At 30.0% G+C, this 19,696-nt stretch overlaps 3 protein-coding genes across 9 annotated transcripts in view; 1 reads left to right on the top strand and 2 right to left on the bottom strand.

The window, feature by feature from the left end:
• The window catches only part of LOC107456140 (thioredoxin domain-containing protein 5), a gene marked incomplete in the record, with an annotated part of 31,882 nt that extends 26,833 nt beyond the window's left edge, over positions 1–5,049 (top strand). The window contains 2 exon segments of the mRNA XM_071182023.1: positions 1,329–1,455; positions 3,762–5,049. Of these exon segments, the coding sequence (XP_071038124.1) occupies positions 1,329–1,455; positions 3,762–3,887 (253 nt within the window).
• Positions 1–19,696, bottom strand: part of LOC107451959 (testicular acid phosphatase homolog) — a 539,537-nt gene that overhangs the window by 151,803 nt on the left and 368,038 nt on the right. The window lies entirely within an intron of this gene.
• The window catches only part of LOC107451965 (GRIP domain-containing protein quick-to-court), a 107,976-nt gene continuing 93,390 nt past the window's right edge, over positions 5,111–19,696 (bottom strand). For 4 of the 6 annotated variants that reach the window (XM_071182012.1, XM_016068215.3, XM_016068216.3 and 1 more), the window contains exons 3-6: positions 18,341–18,906; positions 15,349–15,483; positions 8,252–8,578; positions 5,111–7,473 (exon numbers count right to left, since the gene is read on the bottom strand). In XM_071182012.1, the coding sequence (XP_071038113.1) occupies positions 7,443–7,473; positions 8,252–8,578; positions 15,349–15,483; positions 18,341–18,906 (1,059 nt within the window). In that variant the 3' untranslated portion in view covers positions 5,111–7,442. Of the gene's footprint in view, positions 7,474–8,234; positions 8,579–15,348; positions 15,484–18,340; positions 18,907–19,696 lie in introns of all 6 variants that reach the window. The other 2 variants (XM_043044718.2, XM_071182013.1) reach the window with 1 other exon arrangement.

Below are 19,696 nucleotides of genomic sequence, written 5' to 3'. Positions count from 1 at the left end.
TATACAAGGGGTGATCAAATGAAAAGGTACGAAACGACACGGTGGGTACAAATGTAGACTTTATTCAAAATATACACCATAGGCCTGTGCACAGCGATCCCACTGATGAACAAGCCGCAGGATTCCTTGTTCCCAGAATTCCTGTGGTCTTGACGAGACCCAGTCCTTCACAGCGTCCTTGAGTATGTCGTCCGAGTTGAAGAGCTTCCCTTTCAGGTGGACCAAACACATGGAAATCGCAGGGCGACTAGTCCGGATTGTATGGCGGACGGTCCAACGTCTCCCACTTGAACTTGGCCAGTTCCATGTGTGTGAGTCTGGAGACGTGTGAACGCGCTTTATCATGGAGTAGAACCACACCCTCCGTGAGCAGCCCCGGTCTTTTGTTCTTGATGGACCTGCGTAGGTGTCAGAGTGTCTCACAGTACACATCGGAGTTAATGGTTTTTCTGTGCTCGAGAAAATCGGATAACACCTCGCTGTTCCTCAATCGTCAAATTTCGCAACGCGAACACCATCCAGTCCTCATACGGACTGCCGCGTCATTTGGACGCCGCTTTTGATAAGAGCCTCTGCTCTCTCCTGCTCATGTGGGCACCAGTGCATGTTCTGATCCCAGTCAGAGACTCCAATCGCATCCCGAGATGTCTCGCTAAGTTCTCCCATAGCGGAATGTGCAAATATTTAACTGTTACGTTTTTACGTTTCGTACCTTTTCATTTGATCACCCCTTGTATATAATGCCTAAAACTAGCTGGCAATGTATGAAACGATTTATATTTCACATATTTCCTAGGCATTCTATAGAATGCCAAATCAGAAAACAACTAAGTATAAAATACACCTCCGATTTGCTTCGAAATGTCATTCAAGTCTGCCATGTACCGACAAGTAGGCTAATTTCTTATTTTATTTATGAAAATTTTTTTTCCCTTAATAAGAAAGGCATAAATTATGTTTTGTTCAACATTCATTTTTCCTTACGCATTTTGAATAAAGAAATTTTTCATGGCACTCTCATTATTTTTTAAGAATAAAATTTTTATTTTTGAAAAATGCACGTCATTTACATAACCACATCAAGACGTTTTTTTCATACTTTGCCTAAATAGCATTTGTCATTCTATATAATGCCTATAGGTATTATATACAATGCCTAGGAAAAGTATGTAATACTTCTTATATTTCATAACTTGCCTAAAAACATCTGGCATCATAAACAATGCCTAGGCATTCTATAGAATGCTGGCATTTCATACTTTGCTAGTAACATATACATATTATTATCTATAATAATTATATACTTTATTTTCTTGTTTATTCTACAGGTGTGGCCATTCAAAGAGGTTAGCTCCAATCTGGAATGATTTAGGCCAAAAATTTGTTCTACATACCAGAATAAAAATCGCTAAAGTAGACTGTACTCAAGATGAGATGTTGTGTAGTGAGCATAAGGTAACAATTTTAATTCTTACTTCTTCTGTATTTTATTTTTATTAATTTTTTTTGCTACATAGTTAATTTAAATTACAGTCAATTTTTTTATTTAACAAAATATGTTGATAAGCTAGATACATATTATTTTCTTCATTCAGTTTCACTTTGAAATACTGTGTGTTCTTTATCCTTTTAAAAAATAAATACCTTTAAAAAATCTTTGAATGGTTGTAATTAGGTATTAAAAAAATCCCAGACTTTTGAAGAATCCTATCTGGCACCCAATATTTTTATATATTTTTATCTGAATTTCAGATTCAAAGATCCAAATATTTTTGTTTAAAATAAATAAAAAAAGATAACATCCAACCAGAATATTCTTACAATCCCTCTTTGTATGCTCAGATGGAGTGATTATCTGCACGGACCTTTTTATCTATTACTGATATAAAGCATAGTATAATTTAATATTATATAGTATTAAATTCACCTCATTACGCAGTATTAAATTTTACTGTTTGATGATTTTTTTGCTTGCAAAATAGCTGCTTTTTTTTTTTTGAAGTTTGTTAATTTAACTTTTATTTTCACATGATCTCTTCGTTTTTGTATATTATTACTCCTATAAACTTATTATAACTACATTTAAAATATACTTTCTTACTGCCATATAGTAAAAATAATCAGTGTAATCTTTCTATATTTTTTTTGTCACGTTTAAAAGTATTAAGTGACTTTTTAAACTACTACAGCAATAAAATCCCAAAAATCTTGAATCTTTGAAAACGGAACAATTTTTTTCATTTGTTATAAGAAAATAATTAAATAAATTTTAAATTTGTGGGAAGTTGTCAAAAAACAAATGTTGTAATAATTACATATAATGAAAGTAAATTTTTTTTATTTTTTTGTATGATGATCACACAAATTTAATATGGAAACTGCTTTTTGTAATAATACCATTTAAAAAAATATTAGGATTTTAAAGGCTGTATGGCATATTTTAAATTCTGATCAAAGATGAGCTGCTACATATTTTTAAATGTGGAATCTAAACAAAACAATGTATGTTACTAAAGTGGTTTTTTTTAAGTAATGGCTTGTTGTATTATCATTTAGATAATACATAAAAATAAATTCATGCAAATCAACGACTTTCAAGTTTTTTTTATAAAATGTTTTTAACCCCCAATTTTTAACCACTTCTAAACATAAATGTGCTCTTATTGACTAAATGATTTCTGTTTTAAGGTCTTAAAGTTTTTGAGGTTTATGGATGGAAATTATTAACAAATGCCATCATTAAAAAAACTATTGAATGTCGAGTTCAATGAAAATATTGCAGAACAATTTGATGTTTACATCAAAAATGCATCTCTGTTTCTTGAGGATCCATCTAGGATAAAAAGAATAAACCAACTAAATTTCCTTAAAAGGAAGTATATTGAAATCTGGTCAAGAAATGTATTTTGTATAATTTAAGAACTGCTGAATGAAAATTTATTGTAGTCATCTTACTTAGTCAGTTACCAAATCACTTTAGCTGGAGAAGTCCACACTGTTTTCTGAAAACCTTTTGCCATTTTCACTTTAAAAAATACAGTTTTATTACCCCAGACTCTAAACCTGCCAAACTGTTAATTTTTCTGGTCCTAAAGGTTTTTCAAGAATAGCACGAGAGTGTGTCTTCACACCTATCGCCATAATGTGGCTTATTTGCAAAACATACTACTGTAATAAATTTTAATAATTTCTATACAGTGTCTAAAGAATGTATAAAATCTTTAGAAACATTTAGGTTTATGTTTGGATTGAGTGAAAGGAACAGAAACAAAACTGTCTAAACAGGACAGTTCTTAAATATGTTACTGGCAAAGNACGAGAGTGTGTCTTTACACCTATCACCATAATGTGGCTTATTTGCAAAACATACTACTGTAATAAATTTTAATAATTTCTATACAGTGTCTGAAGAATATATAAAATCTTTAGAAACATTTAGGTTTATGTTTGGATTGAGTGATTTCTTAGCAGTAAATTCACCTTTATTGTTTAAGTAAAAGGAACAGAAACAAAACTGTCAAAAGAGGGACATGGCTATGGAGCAGAGGTTTGACTGAGTCATCGAGATCGAAAATTTTAATATGAGAAATTTTTTAAAATAATATTTGGACCCCTCTGCTTCCTAAATATTGTCACCCAGCTACGTGCCTGTGTCTAAAATCCAAAGATTTCTTAAACTTGAACCTGCAAAACACTGGTGCTTTCTGAAGTTGTACTGTATATTATCCTACAATTAGGTAATGCAATGATTCTTATTTCAGGTTGTGGGTTATCCCTCTTTGTTTGTATTTAGAAATGGTAAGTTTGTCACTGAATATCATGGGCCGAGGAAGCTGGATCAGTTACATAGTTTTGTTTTAGATCACTTGCATCACACAGAATTATAAACGATTAAATTTTTTAAATTATTCTTGTTTCATAATCAAGCAAAATTATCTTTTGCTTTTCATCCTAGTTCTACTTATAATTTAAGGCCTATTATAGGTATTATTTACTTAATAAGGCAATTTCGTTACAGTTAGATTACCATAAAAATCAAGATAACTATGGTATTATGCTTGATATAATTAAATTTTATTTATGCTGCTGCAATTTTCCAAATTGATTTTGAAAAGTTTTGCAATTTCTTTAAGACCTTGCCTGTGGAATGTATATTTAAGAAAAATGTTAATGGGAAAAAAAATGGAAATTTTTTTCTCTTTAATTTTGTTTGTTATCTTCAAAATGTTAGAAATAGATTTTTTAAAAAAATTAAACGAAATAACTATTATATTCACATGGGAAATATTAATGGATTACAATAATTTTTGTTTCAATTATAGCAAAATAAATTTCTTAAATAAATACAATATTATTGTCTATATCAAATGTGAGGGATTCTTTTGAATTGCAAGATTGGTAGTTTCCTGCCATTTGTCGGATTTTTGCAAACTTTTTGCTTTATAATTTAAAAACTAGTATTTCCACCTATTGCATATTGTGCATTGGAAAAACTGAGTTTGGACTTCATGAAATAGAAGCATCAAGATTTCTCTTCCCTGAACTCAGATCATCATTCTAAAACTAGAGCAATTTAGTCGCCAAACTGAGTTCGGACTTAACAGGCAAAGCTTTAATAATGCATTGTTTAATAATTCATTAATCTGACTTAAATTTTGCAATTATGTATCTTTTTATTATTTGTATTGTATTTATTTTCCTACATTTTTAACAACTGGCATATGAAAATCAAATTTTTATCCCGGCAATTCTCCCTATTTTTATATTAACTATTATTTGGGATATCTTGCTCATACATTTATGCTTCAAGTTTGACTACTAAATATTTTTAATGAGTACTTATCAACAAAAATTGATTTCATGTTAATGCAAATAGAAATGGCTACTAAAAACTTAAGTTTATTTTTTAAAATCCTAAAATATGTATTTTTAAATTTTCTTCTGGTAATTCACTACTGTGCAAATTGTCAAATATCCGTCTGTAGTAAATTATTCGGAGATTATGTATATACAATTATTTTTTATATAATAAATTATTTTGTATCTGCCTTTTCCGAAGTATTTTTCAACGATGGACAAGTTCACTCTTGAAAAAGGAATGGAACCATACTTTTCATAATAGCTGTTTATTTATTCATTTCAAACACACACCAATTTTGGAGAGTTTAAAACAGTCTTTGTATCATAAATTTAAAAACAAAATTAAACATTCACATGCAAAACATAAATAAATAATAATGAAATCAATACTGTTTTGACTCACATTGAAACCTCTTTGTTCAAGAATATAAATGAGTAAGTATGAGTTTTCTATGATACAAAAATAAATGCAAACAAATTATATGATACAAAATATAAACAGATTTAAATGGAACTAAAGCATGATAAAAATTTAAACACCAATTTACTAAAAATTCAAAGATCCGGTAGTTCATTAAATACTCATTCATTCATTTGTTACTTTAATAACAATTTTCTACAAAAATAAACTGTCCACGTACTTTATCAACCACTATCTTTCTTAACGGCAATTAGTTTAACAGTTATTTAATTTATTGTATAAATAAAACTTATAAGTATTATTTAAAAGTTCAAAATAAAAATAGCAATCAGACTCCACATCTTTGTAAATAGCTCATATCTTATTATCAAACATTGTTGCTAACATGTTTAGCAAATCACAAACTGCTGCTGATGGAGGACGTATATTAGTTTAAAAGCATGCAACTGTTTATCATCTGATGTATTAAAAAGTAATTGCACATCTAATGTAAAATGGTAGTGGATCAAAAAATTAAACTGTTAGGGTTTAAATCAGATTTCTAAATAAACTCAGTGGCGCAACAGCCCATAGAGAGCCAAGGCCTACTGTACCTATCTCAGTTTTCTTGACCTTCGGGCTCTAGGGTGCAAGAAGCAGATGTTCCGGTTGGGTGGTCAGCCCAACGTGAAAACCCCAGGGTTTACTTTCCAAGCATGCTTGGTACTCATTTTATGAACCCACTGAAGGGATGAAAGGCTGAATTAACCTTGCCCGGCCCGAGAATTGAAAAAAGGACTTGTGACACGACAGCGCTACCACTCAGCCACAGGGCGTCCAGATTTCTAAATAACCTCTCCAACAAAAAAAAGTATGCTGATTTTTAATTGAAAATTTTTTAATTTGTGTATTATTTCTACCATTAGTTTTGACACAAACATAAATAGAAACATTCCCAATTCCAGCAAGAGCCCATTGTGGGCCAGGGGGTCATGTAAGTTAAGGCTCCACAATTTTGTGACCAGCGGCATCATTTGTGGTAATGTGGTCAACATCACACAATGCTGTCTTTACTGACAAGCTAGTATCTATTGATCTGAAACTGTGTGAGCTTCAAGCTGCCACTGAGGGAAAACCGCCACTTAACCACAATCCAGTGCCTAACTACTAAGCCATCCTGGCTCATTTTTTACATAGTAATTGGGTTTAATGTAATAATAATACATTATACCCTATTAGGTAATAGATTTCTAGATAGGATCTAATTTTTCACTCGATCCAAATAGCATATCATTAAAATGTCTTTCAGATAAAAGATATTGTATTTAACTATTACATAGCTTCTTTATAATAGGTATAATAAAAGAGCACCTGGTAGTCTTAGACTTTAGAAGCATTAATATATAGGAACTAGATAGGCGGCAAGGAAACATTAGGTTTGGATTAATGCTTGATTGCATAGTCAGAATGATTGAATAGCTTATTATATATATTAAGTAATAACACTAAATATTGAATCTCTCATGATATTTAAAATCTCTTCTAAAAATATGGTAATATATTTAATATGTATTGTATTTCGACCCATCAAATGTCATTTTTATAATTAATCAGTATAATCTCTAACTTTTATAATAGTTAACACACTTAATAAACATATCTGGATGAAACAACTAAAAATGGTGAAATTTATTACTATAATATAAAAACTTTAAATTTGGTTGAATTTTATATGTTTAAAAACTTTAAAATGTGAAAAATGCTTTTTAAAATGCTCGCTTAAATGCCTACAATAATTAAAATGCTTATGAATTTCAGGGATTTAAAAAGAAAATCCTATGTCTTTGTATAAGAAAAAAAAAAGCTTCACTATATATTTTAATATTACTAAAATACTCTTCTAAAATTTCTTCTCTGATTAAATTAAAATCAGTAACAATATTGTTTTAATGTAAGTTTTGTGATTTCTTATGTGTATTGGGAATATGTTTGATCATATAACATAGATGATTTCTAAAAAAAAAAAAAAAAGTGATACTTAATGATCAGTGGAAAAGTAGACTTTTCACTACCACTATAACACAGTAATTTACATAATATTTTCAGTAGATATGGGTTATGCAGAACACTCATATGTTACAACAACACTGATTTCTCTCATGGGAATGGAAGGCTCAACTTTTCATTTTAAAGTCTTAAAAGGTGAGCAGAATCTAAAACAGAAAAGAAGTATAAATTTTATCTTTCAAAAAAATATTACTAATTCTACCATAATTTTTTAGCAACAAAATGTTTCATAGTTGAATATTTCACGTATTTACGTTGTAACTCAAAAGTCGTGAAAGTATATCTCTAATTCCATGGACATGATTTTTCAGATATGAAGGCTTTATTTGAATAGCGCTTTAAATCTATCTTCGTTCATTTTGAGATTGCAGAGTTTAAAAAACTACTGATTGCATTGTTTTTCCCATCTTGTCTGATTTTTTTGTGCCTTCTGTTAAGACTATAAAAATACTTAGCGGATATACTGATTTTAAAATACGATAGAAGTTACTTATATGAACATGAAAATAAGGCTAACTCCATTTTAAGTGAAATTGGACCATTCAGTACTGACATGAACCTGAAAGTGAGCTAAATTTTTTTAATAAGTGAAGTCGTAACTATCCAAATAAGGCCTTCATGTATTGTGCTTCATAGATAATGTCATGCAAAGGTTGGCTAGGATCCAATCTAATTTCTTTTTAGAACTGATTAGGTTTGTCCACTTCGTTAGTTAAGAGACTAACTAATCTTTTATGTCCGTACTTTTGGTTGTTAGTAAGTGTCCAGCATAATTGAGTTAAAAATAGAAAAAAAATAATAAGATTCCAAACCACACACCCCGAAAAGAAAGATGGTGAAAGCAAGCAATATTCTAAAAGTGCTCAAAGAAGTGCTGAAGAAGTAAGAGTGACAGCATAGAACGTACTTAATTATTGCACTCACAGCCTCCTGTGTTTCATTGCCTTGGCAACGGCCATCCTCTCAGCATCCGTGAATCCGAGGATGCTCTGGATGGCTTTCAGGTGCTCCTTGTCCTTCTTGGTCAGGAAGTAGAAGACTGCATCTTTCAGGAAACGCAGGGTGTACTCTGCTTGTCGGTCTCCCATCCCCCGGGCTGCCTCCCTGTACAGTTGCTTCGTCTGATCCAGCTCATGCTCCAGCTGCTGCAACTGCTTCAAGAGATCAGGGACTGAAACGCGCTTCGAGTGTCTCGGAGTGAAGTCCAGAGCTTGCTCAGCTTGTTCGAATCTGGCCGTTTCTTGGCCTTTCCTGTTTGGGGAGGGATACATGCAATGACTAAACAAAACACAAAGTTTCAAATCATAAAAACAAAAGGTAGATATGCATGCAGAATATTTCGAGGTGACTTACAAACAATGGTAATTTAAGCATGCAAACATAAATGGCAAAAAATAATTGAAAATTATTTGAAGAAAATGAAAGTATAAGGGGTAAGATACAATTACAGTTTGGGTTCAAGGTGGAATATTTCAAGTATACGTCCGACAGGTAACATAACATTTCTAAACCCCTATGGACTTAGGATTTTATGAAAAGCAGAGATATGTTGTGCATTACATTGTGTTGTAAAACTACATACATCTTTATGTATTTTCTCCAAATTAAAGCTCAGAAAAATCATCCAAAAAGTTCCTAAAATTGAAATGGCAGATATTTTTCTACATCCTAAATTCATATTTAAAATTATTTTTGTAAGTAATTGTTAGCATATTATAGTTTCTCTGATGGCAATGTCTTACTATAGTTTATAACAGAGCACTGTCATTTACGGATTTTAATTTGAGTTTATTTTAAAGAGTAAATTCTTACAAACTGACCAAATTGTATAAAACAATGGAATACTTCCCAGAATTCAAGGAATTTTATGCATAGATAGGCCATTGGCTCGTCGCTTAGCAACTGTGATGAAAAATCTTATATTTGCAGGATGTAGATATCAAAGAATTTTAAGTCCTTTTTAGTTGCCTAGCAAAGGAGAGAAAATTAATAAAATATTCCAGGGAAGCCAGAAGGCTCTCCTAAGATGCACAGAATATTGTGCATCTTCTTATTGAACCATTTTCTTTGCTTGCAAGTTCTCATAGAATCTGGTTATAGAAAAGTTAAGTTTAAAAGCTGGTGTTTCTTGGAGATACATACGTTAAATACAAATCAAATGAAATATAAGAATGTAATAAATCTCCCCTTAGAGAAAACTTCACGGAAAATATTCAAAAATGATATTTCTAAAATTAATTACAACTATCCAAAGTTTAAAAAAAAAATGAAGTATGTTTCCAGAATATTGCTGGATTGTCTTGCGTGAAAATAATGAATAAATAATGACATATTTTAAATTATCACATTTTATTTCACTAGTTACATTATTTGCAACAAACTACAAAAGTTAACACACTAAAGTGTAAAGATAGCTCTTTTTTTTACTTATTTATCTAAATGCATGCTATAAATTAAATACATACATTTGTAAGTCACACAATTGAGAAACAGAAACTTAACTTTGATTTGACATAAATGATCAGCAGGACAAGGTAAGGACAAAAATTAATTTGTTTTGAAAATAATTAAGGATAAAAATGAATTTGTTTTGAAATAGTGACATCGATAATCCAATATTCCTATAAAAAAAATTTTTAATTTAATTGCTCTAGTTCCGATGGTAAAACTAAAAGAAGTTATTTATCACAAATAATAGAAAATTTTTATTTTTTTAATAAAATCATATGCTTCTCGATTTATATAATAACAGTTTTAAAAGGGTAGATAAAGGCAAATTTTGAATTATTAAAAGTGAGTCGTAAAGCGAAATAAAGACTGATTAAAATAAATGTTCTTTAAAAAAAATTTTTTTTGTCCCCAGATTTCAGGATTATCGATGTCTATGGAACAAAAAAAAAGTTGAAAATGGCGAATTACGCTGCCACTCATTCAGAAATATCAAAGGAAATCACAGCTGTGATGACAACGTCGACCAGATTACATATTAATTTTAAAAAATTCAGGGCCCAGTGCTAAGGATTTCAAATTATTAGCCAAATATCAAAAGTATTCGCCAATTTTCGAAAGACTTTGCCAAATGATAAATTTTTTCCCCCATACAAAACTATTTTACGGTAGTTTGTTTCAGGCTTATATTATTTGGATCCAATTCTAATTTGTTCAGAAAAATTCTTATTGATGTAATTTTGAGGATCAAGTTAAATATATATACAATTCTTTCTAATAGAAAAATCATTCACCAAAACACAATTTTATTCACCAAATTTACGATTCGGCGAGGTTGCGAATGCTTAGCGCGGGCCCTGAGAATTGGACACAATTTAAAACGAATATAACAAAACAGTATAACAAATGTGAAAACGATGAGAATAAAATCACAAAAACGGAAATGATTAGGGTTAAACACAACAATGAAAACGATTAGAATAAAATCACATAATGGAGCTGAAAATGATTAAAACAAAATGAAGCCGAACAAGAGATATGTTTTTATCACATTCACAATTGGCACCTACTTCACAAGTCCGCAATATCCACGTTGAGTCTATGTATAATTTTATTGAATTAACTACATGGATGTAATTAAAAGATTTTTTTTAAAACTCGCTTTAGACAGAAAAGGGAATTTACTTCCTTCTACGTAGAATTAAACGAAAGCATTTTCCTTAATTATTAAGAAACTGAATATTTTTGCTCAATTTCCTTCATTGAAATACATTATATTGTACCTAGTTATTAAATTTTATGAATTTGGAAGCATTTCCAAAACTTTTTTAAGACTATTTAAAGTTCAAGTTTTAAGAATATATTTATAACCTTTAAATTTAAAATTAAGTAACTTGGTACAATAGAGCAGATTTCAATGAATAAAATGAAACAATAAATGAATAAATTATCGAATATATTAATAAGTTAATAATAAAAAAAGATTTTGCGTTCGTATAATTCTCTGTAGATTAACTAGGAGGAAGTAAAAAAAAAAATTGTCTGAAATTTAGAATTTTTCTAACTTCAGAAGAAGAAAAATATTATTTTTCATACACTTTTTTAAAAGAGTATTAATTTAAGTTATTTTTAAATTGAATAAAATAAATCTAAAAGGTACTTTAACATTAAAAAAAAGTGCAGTTCATTGTTTTAGTTAGAGCAGCTTCGATTTCAAAATGAACTGCTTCAATTTTAGTATCTCAAATGCGAAAACATTACTGAAATTGATTAGATCTTAACTATTACTTTAACTAGATGCCATTAATATTTCTTCTATTAATTTCAAAAGCAGTTGGGAGAACTAGGACTTGCTTTTTTCTTGCTTTCACTTTATAACCATCGAGTGATGTTTTTCTTTAAAAAATAATACTGCCATCAAATTACTAATCCAAATACAGCTCATATATGTAGAAAACTTATTAAATAGGAAACGCATATAAATTATCACGCATTCTTTGGAAGATCACAATCATTAGAAAATCCATAGCTGCCAACTTTCCTGTTTTAGCTGTTAAAAAATAACTAAAGGGGAGGGGGAACAGTTAAAGTAGTAAGCAGAAATAGCAATAAAATTGTTACAACAAATTCTGGAAAACAAGATCACATAATTATCGAGTCTTTTGTGTACAGTGCGAGGAAAAAAACGGACCTCTGTGAAAAACTTTGATTTAATGATCGGATCTTCAAATTCTAGAGGGTGACCATAATAAGTACAGACGATATTTTAAGTTACAATATCAGAAGTAAAAAAACGCACTTTCTCTGAATAAACTTAGTTTTTTCGACGAATTCGTTATTTCTGACCAAACTTTGCCATATCTCGAGGAACTTATTTTTTTTTTTTTAAAGAGAATTGAAAATTTTTTCGCACACTAATATAAAATTCATTTATTCAAAGATAATTTCATGCAAAAAAATAACTGTTATTAAATATTCATCATTTTTTAATTATTCTATCTAATAATGGTCGAAAAAAATTTCGAATTGTAAGGTATAGAATTTTTTACATTATTTAAATGGCAAAATACAAAATTTGAGTGAAATCGCTCAAATAGTTCCTAAGAAATCAAATTTTAAAAATATCACTTTTTCTTCGATGGAGACATTTTATTTATTTATTTTTAATATATATTGGTTGCAGGTGAAAATTATGTTGGAAAGAAAATTTCATTAAGCGGGGTTATATATTTTTGCATTTTTAAGCCTATTTAACTAAATGTTTAGTTTGTGTGATATGTCCACATGTCTATTTGCGACTTTTAATTAAAAATAAAGAATATAGATTAAAGAGGGGTGTTTGAAACGATAATATAGAATTCGTCACATACTATTGTTGAGCGTTATCATTGGAATAAATAATGCGAGGGGTACCTGAAACACGCACGTGTCAGAGCGAACAGGCTGCGCAAAAAAATCCAACTTTTAGTAGCTACTTTCTTCAAAAACGAGGAAAATCGAAAGATAAATGAAGAAATTGATAGAACTAATTTATGATAAGCAGAATATTTTAAACGTTATTTAACGTTCCAATTAAAATTTTCATTATAAGGAAAGATTCCCCTGTAGGACAACTACTATATTTAAATGTCGAGGACAAAATAATTTTAAACTAAATTTATTAAACCAAGAATTAAAATTTCGATAGTAAATTTTGTTAATGCTTTAGAAATTCGTGGAAAAATATAAAACAGGTTTGAGTTGACAGCTACGAAAATATTTTTAGTAGTAAAATTCAAATGACCTATAATAAATCTAAATGTTCTATTCTTATGGCTCTAGTTTTCATCTTCAATCAAATTTTAACATTGCTTATTATAAACTCACACTTGGTTACATATACTCTAATAAAAATGCTTTCTTTCAAATGTGTGCAATTCAAATATACAGAATTTACTGAAAGCTATCAATGCAACAAATTTGCAACATACAATCACCAAAGCATAAGTAGTTTAGTTATTAAGGTAAAGATGATAAAATTTATAGACATTAAATGTAAGGTAGATAAAAATTTTTATAGAGCATCAAATCAAATTTTATATTTATTTTCGGCGATCAAGCTAAATATACATTTTAAGACAATACGTCAGCTATATTTTTCAGTTCGCTGAAACAAAAACATTTGATATTTAGTTTGTTACAATGAAACAAAAATTTGTTCTAGAATCACACTAATTAAAATGATATAAGATTAAGATTTGTTTTTTTTTTTTTTAAAAAGGGAGAATTTTTTTTTCCTTAAAAAAGCAGTAAAAGGGGGGAGGAACCATATTAAAATATCTACAAGCTTATTATATCCTTCCTGTTTGAGTGAAGTAAAAAAATGACATTTCTTCATTTTACATCTACTATTTGTAAATCAAAGAAGACAATTTAAAAGACAACTAGACAATTTAAAATTTTTGTCAGTCCATCTAAGCTTATTGCTAATTTAATCGAATTTTTTTTAAAGCGGTGTTAAATTTTTTTCTTTTGTATGAAAAAAAATCTGAAGTTAGAACATTTTCAGTAAAGTGATTAAGGATTATTCTGGTATGGAACTGTCATAATCATGTCATAGTTTTTAACTTGTTTTAAGTTTAGCAAAAACTAATATTAGGAAAATTATGATTTTTTTTTTCCTTTTTTTTTCTTTTTGGCAGCCTCGTGCTCTTATGTCTAAAGATGAACACAGCTCTTATGTTAAAATTTCGATAAACAGTTTTTACGGATTAAATAGAACGGATTTCAGATGGATAAAAAAATCAAGCCAGCAAGGGACGGAGCCTTTCAGTTAAATAAAGTCCAGTTAATTTTGAAATGTTTTAAACTTCTTCGAAGATTTGCACTTTTTGTTCTTTTGAAATAAATTAATATTTTTAGCAAGTAATTGTAGCTCATTTGTAGAAAAGGGAGTGTAAGAAATGATATTCTCAACTAATTTAACGAGATTGCAGCTTAAATAGCAATTTTTTTTTTGACTTAGCATATTGCCAAACAGTGCAGAAAAGCAATGAAAATTTAAGTTAAAATTTGCAAATCTGATTTTTTTTTTGCAACTAGCTTTTTTTTAAAATCATGGCAATAAATGAATTAAGCAGTTATCCACGAGATACAATTCTTAATATTAAATTTTGAGCTTTTTCCTCATTGTTCCCAACTACAACAAATTATTTTTGTTGATAAAAAGGGAGAAAATAAAATTTCATCAGAAAACATGATCCATGAAATAAATTCGATTATTTCAATCAATAGCACCAATATTGTAACCTAATTATGGAACAAAAGGTAATTATCAATATTGTATTTATCCAGCCAAGTGGTTTACTTAGCGTTTCCCTTTCTCTGAAATATTTCTTTTGTTTCATAGTGATAATTAGAACATTTTTAACTTGTTGTAGTTAAAAATGTTCTAATTAGATATACGATATTAGATATACGCATCAACAATACATAAGCACATCTATCAAAATTTCATCAAGCACCAAGAAAAAATTAATCGATATAGTTTAACAGACATTTTAAATTATATTGATTCTCAAAATCTGATTGTTTAAAATTTTAATCTTAATCAGTTTATAAAAAAAAGACTAAAATCTATTTAAACTAATTTAACATTAAGCAGAAAGCAGTTAAATCACAGTTAGCAAAAACAAGTCATTGAATAAATCATTTCAATCAAAAATATAGCATTCATCAAGGCTTCTATTAATATCTTTTAATAAATAAAACCACTTCAATCATTAACATTTCATTCATTCTACTTACAGCAAAATTGTTAAAGGCAAAGCAACGATAAGACATTAGACTTAAAATTAATGATAATTTAATTTGCACAGCATCGTACAGAATGTTATAAACATGCAAAGCGAAATTAGTTTTGCGCTCTAAATTCTACAAGATTGGTATAATATTTGAAGTTATCATAGGCTATTGAGGGAGAGAAATAGTGAGGAATAGAGTAGATATCTATTGAGTTGACAAAAGGTCTTAAGTGCTTATAAGCTAGCCCAGCCACCGAAACACAGAGACAAGCCTTAAAAACGTTTTTCCACCTGTACATCTTTAGGTACATTTGGTTATGGTAGTCTTCTTGGTTCTCTATGTCCTTCTGAACGTCCGTCAGTTGACTCTCTATGTTGTGGATCTTATCCTGTGCTCGATCAAACAGAGGACGCAATTCGAGATACCTGCACGGGAGGAAAATGGTAAGATTAAGCAACTCCATGTTTGTTTTCATAAACCCTTTGCTTACGGCTGGGACAACTGATGATCCAGGCCATCAGGTGTTATCATGCGCCGTAGGCAAAAGGTGAAAAACTAAGGATTTTAAAAGAGGTTCAGTAATCCAAGAGATCAGTGGTTCCCAAATAGTGTTCCGCGGAATCTTAGGTTTCCATGGAAAAGTTAACACGTTGAATGCCATAGAGGTCACCGGTACTGAGTTTGTTCGTAGCGCCACGGGAGTCACCGGTTACCCGCGAAGCCAAGATTAACCTAAACACATAATTCGAGTAAACTTTTAATTTTTTTACATTATTATCGTGACTAAAATATTTTGAAGAAATTATTGCAATATAGAATACACAAAAATAGTTTTATTTATATACACAGAGATGCCAACTTGTTCCGGACAGCGAATAAATATTTCCAAGTGGTAGTTATTAATTGCGATTCTTGGTTCAATAAATTCAATTGAGTAGATTTTTATCCACCATTTTTTCTAAATAGTTCGTAGGTATATATAATTCCCCACTTTTTTCATTAATTTCATGCTAAACCTTTTAAAAAACTAGCAAAATCTGTCTAATATTTGTAAATTTAGTTCGTAGTTATTTACCGTTGTGGTAAGACGGGCAAGCCATGTAAAATAAGCGTGGTATTCAACGTGTTAAAGAGGTTCGGCGAGTTGGTACGTTTTGCAGCCAGTGACGAGTTTTGAAACCTCTGCTTATTTTTAGATCCAATCTATAATTCATAATTTATTTAATCTTTCGATTGCTTTCACGAAATTATTTCAAGTAAAATACCAACGAAATAAAGATTGCACTGACCATAGTATTTTCGATTTTAAAAATTCCGCTAGATTTATAATTAATAGGTATGTTAGATGTAAAAGGGAGAAAACGAAATTTTTGTGATATAAATCTTTCTTGTATCAAAATAGCACTTTTAAGGAAGTATTGCTCGAGAATTTCTGACTCTCTTCTTTTATTATATGAGTTGTCAAATAAAAAAAATGTCTGGTTTCGATCGCACTCACGACAGCTGTGTACTCAGCTGATAACTTATCAGAAAACAAGTTTATGCAGAGACAAGTAGCATGATATTATCACTTTTAAGATACGCCGTACTTTCCTTTAATGCCTACCTTCCAATGTGCATATAAGAGCATTATAGTGTACTAAAAAATTATCATAATATTAATATTTATTTTTTTATAAATAGGATTTTCTAAAAGAGGGTCCCACTTAATTTCAGAAAAAAAAATTCACCATCTTTTGCAGGTATATCGGATATACTATATATCGGTATATTCATATACTTTTGCAGGAAAATTTCATTGGATATCCATTTATACCATGCAGTTTTTCATCAGAAAACTTTGCAAAAAAGAAAAAATCAGTGTCTAATATTTACAAGCAAAAACCATATAATAGAATGAGAATGGAAACGTGGAAAAATCTCACTAAAAAGTGAAATTTTATAAAATAATAATAATAAATGCTAGAATTATTTAACTCGAATTTCAATAACTGATTATAGTTACTGACAATTCCTAGACTTGTTATTTACCAGGTATGATAAAGGAACTTTTCAGGTTTTTTGAAAAAATAAATGCAACTCTCCCTGACTATTCCTTGCTTTTTAGAGTTAAAATAAAATAATTCCAGGTTTTTCCTGTTCTTTTCCCTGACCCGTGGAAGGCCGGTTAAAGTTTTTTTTTTTTTCTAAACCATACATCTATTTAACAGGATCGAAATTAAAATACACAGTTGCATTAGTTTTTTAAAGTTAACACATCTAGAAATAAATGTTTTCGATTTTTCTTTATCTGCTAAATATCTGCAAAATGCTTATTAATTTTTTTTAATTTCTCAGCGTGATTTGAACTTGGCTGTATTTAAATCGATAATATTTTTTTCTTTCTTATTTGTTTGAATTACTGGGGGAACTTTTTGATATTTCTAATAATTGAGGGGAGAAGGGCAAAGGCTTCTTTCCATATTTTTTACAATATCAATATCCTTTTAAGAAAATTCTTTTTAGAAAAATATAATGGTAAAAATTGGAAAATCTGTTTTTACACGAAGCTTATAGGCAAACTTTAAAAATTTAAGACTTTCTAAAAAAAAATAGATTTATGATAAAAATCTATAAATTTTGAATTGGTTTTAAGATCTATAAATTTTGAAGTCTTCAAATTACACAAGAAAAAGCGATTCTTGTTTTTTTCTTGTTCCAGCCATTTGCAAAACTTTAATAGAGGAAAGGAAACAGCACCTTAAAAAAAGTAGTAACAATTTAGCACTCTTCTTTTCAAGTGCTATAAATATGATGAAATTAAAATTTTGTAAAAAAAAAATAACAGTTTGTAAAAAAAAATTATAAATTTCTTCAATTAAAAATGAAGAAAGAGATGGTGATTGGATTATCCTTAGCCTTTTTTTTAAACGAAGTAAACAGCGTTAAAATGGCGCAGCGTTACTTGTTCTAAGATCATCATGAAATAAACAATATTAACATGATAATAAGTAACTTAACACGTTGAATGCCATGGGGGTCACCGGTGACTGGCACTGAGTTTGTTCGTACCGCCAAGGGGGTCACCAGTGACCGTCAAAGCCAAGATTATTAGAAACACATCATTCGAGTAAATTTTTAATTTTTTTATAGTGTTTTCGTTACTGGTTTGAAGAAATTGATGCAATACATAATGCGTAAATGATTTTTGGCCAGACGGGCAATCCATGTAAAATTTGCGTGGCATTCAACGTGTTAAAAAGAAAATTTTTTAAACAAAACATCCCATAGCCGATCACCTACCTAGTATTAGCTTCAGATAATTTCTGCAGCAAATCATCCACTCTTTCGTTAAACCGTTCTTTTAAATCCTGGTAATGTTCCTTATGCTGTGATTTCAGTAGATCTAGCTCTTGTTTGTAAGTGGTAAGGAAGCTCTCGAACTCCTTCGAAAGTTTCGGCTGAGTTGGTTCTGAATCTTCTGGGAATTTTTCAACATCTGAAGCAGCGACGACGATGCTTTTGACGGGAGTAGTGTCCTTCAAACTGAGGCATGCACTGCAAGCTCTGATGGGAGACAAGCAGTCCAAGAAAGTCAAGTCCGTGCCCACCGCTTTATCGACAGTACGAACTTTAGAGCTCTGGTCTAAGTCCTCGAACTCAGAGCTGTGTCTAGGACTTAAGGACAGAGACATGACGTTCGATATGCCACTATCGTCATTGTTTCTGGTTACAGTTTGTATCTCACTATGGCCAGAGTCATTGCTTTCGAAACTGATCACAGATGTGGAATTTTTTGGGTTTAAACTGTCTTCTAAGTTATCACTTTCTTGGGATGAATTCATTAAGTTATGCTTGCTATCTTGAAGCTATAAAGGGGGGAAAATTAATTTTGTTATTACAGGCCAAATCTTTCATCAAAAAATAAGCACCATTTAAGTATTTTTAAAGAACTCAAAAAATACTTTTAAGCAATACTATATACATTGACAAAATGCAAAATAATTTTCAAAGACATGATAAAATAACTCGTTTCTGACAAATAACTATTTTCTTGATTATATTAGCCATTATAAAATGATCAAGAAATTTTTCGGTTCGATATCAGAAGGTGGAAAATGAAACCTGAAATGGAGAATATCTTGAAAAATGTAGCAGAGTTGCGCATGAGAGTGCAATAATCTCACCGAACTCAACTCAGTAGACGGACGTATGAACTCGCAAGTATTTCATCAAACACGTAAAATGATTGGCCCTTTTATAAGCTATGAACCGACGGTACACCGAAATGGATTGTGGTTGAATGAATTGTGAAAATGTTGGATAGAACAATGTGAAAGGCACGCCTTTGTATAATACGGCGAAAACCGACATGATAAAAAAAAATCTCAATTTTCGAAAAAGAAAATTAAGCACTTTTTAAATACACCCATTGAAAAAAAGCACATTTAAGCACTTTTTAAAAACACTACGCACCATGTATTATCACGCCAGTTTGAATTCGGTATTTAAAAATAAGTAAATATTCAAGAGAGAAAAAGTTTTTTTCTCTTTAAAAGAAAAGCAAAAAAAATTTTGAGCCTAAACGGCAGTAGGTTTATAATTAAAGCCTGGCAAACATTTTGATTTAATTATGAAAATATACAAATTTTAAATTTG

Source organism: Parasteatoda tepidariorum, chromosome 6 (genome assembly GCF_043381705.1).
Source record: "Parasteatoda tepidariorum isolate YZ-2023 chromosome 6, CAS_Ptep_4.0, whole genome shotgun sequence".
Classification (NCBI taxonomy): Eukaryota; Metazoa; Arthropoda; class Arachnida; order Araneae; family Theridiidae; genus Parasteatoda; species Parasteatoda tepidariorum.
Note: the sequence above shows the minus strand (reverse complement) of the source record. Positions and strands in the feature narration are given on the sequence as shown.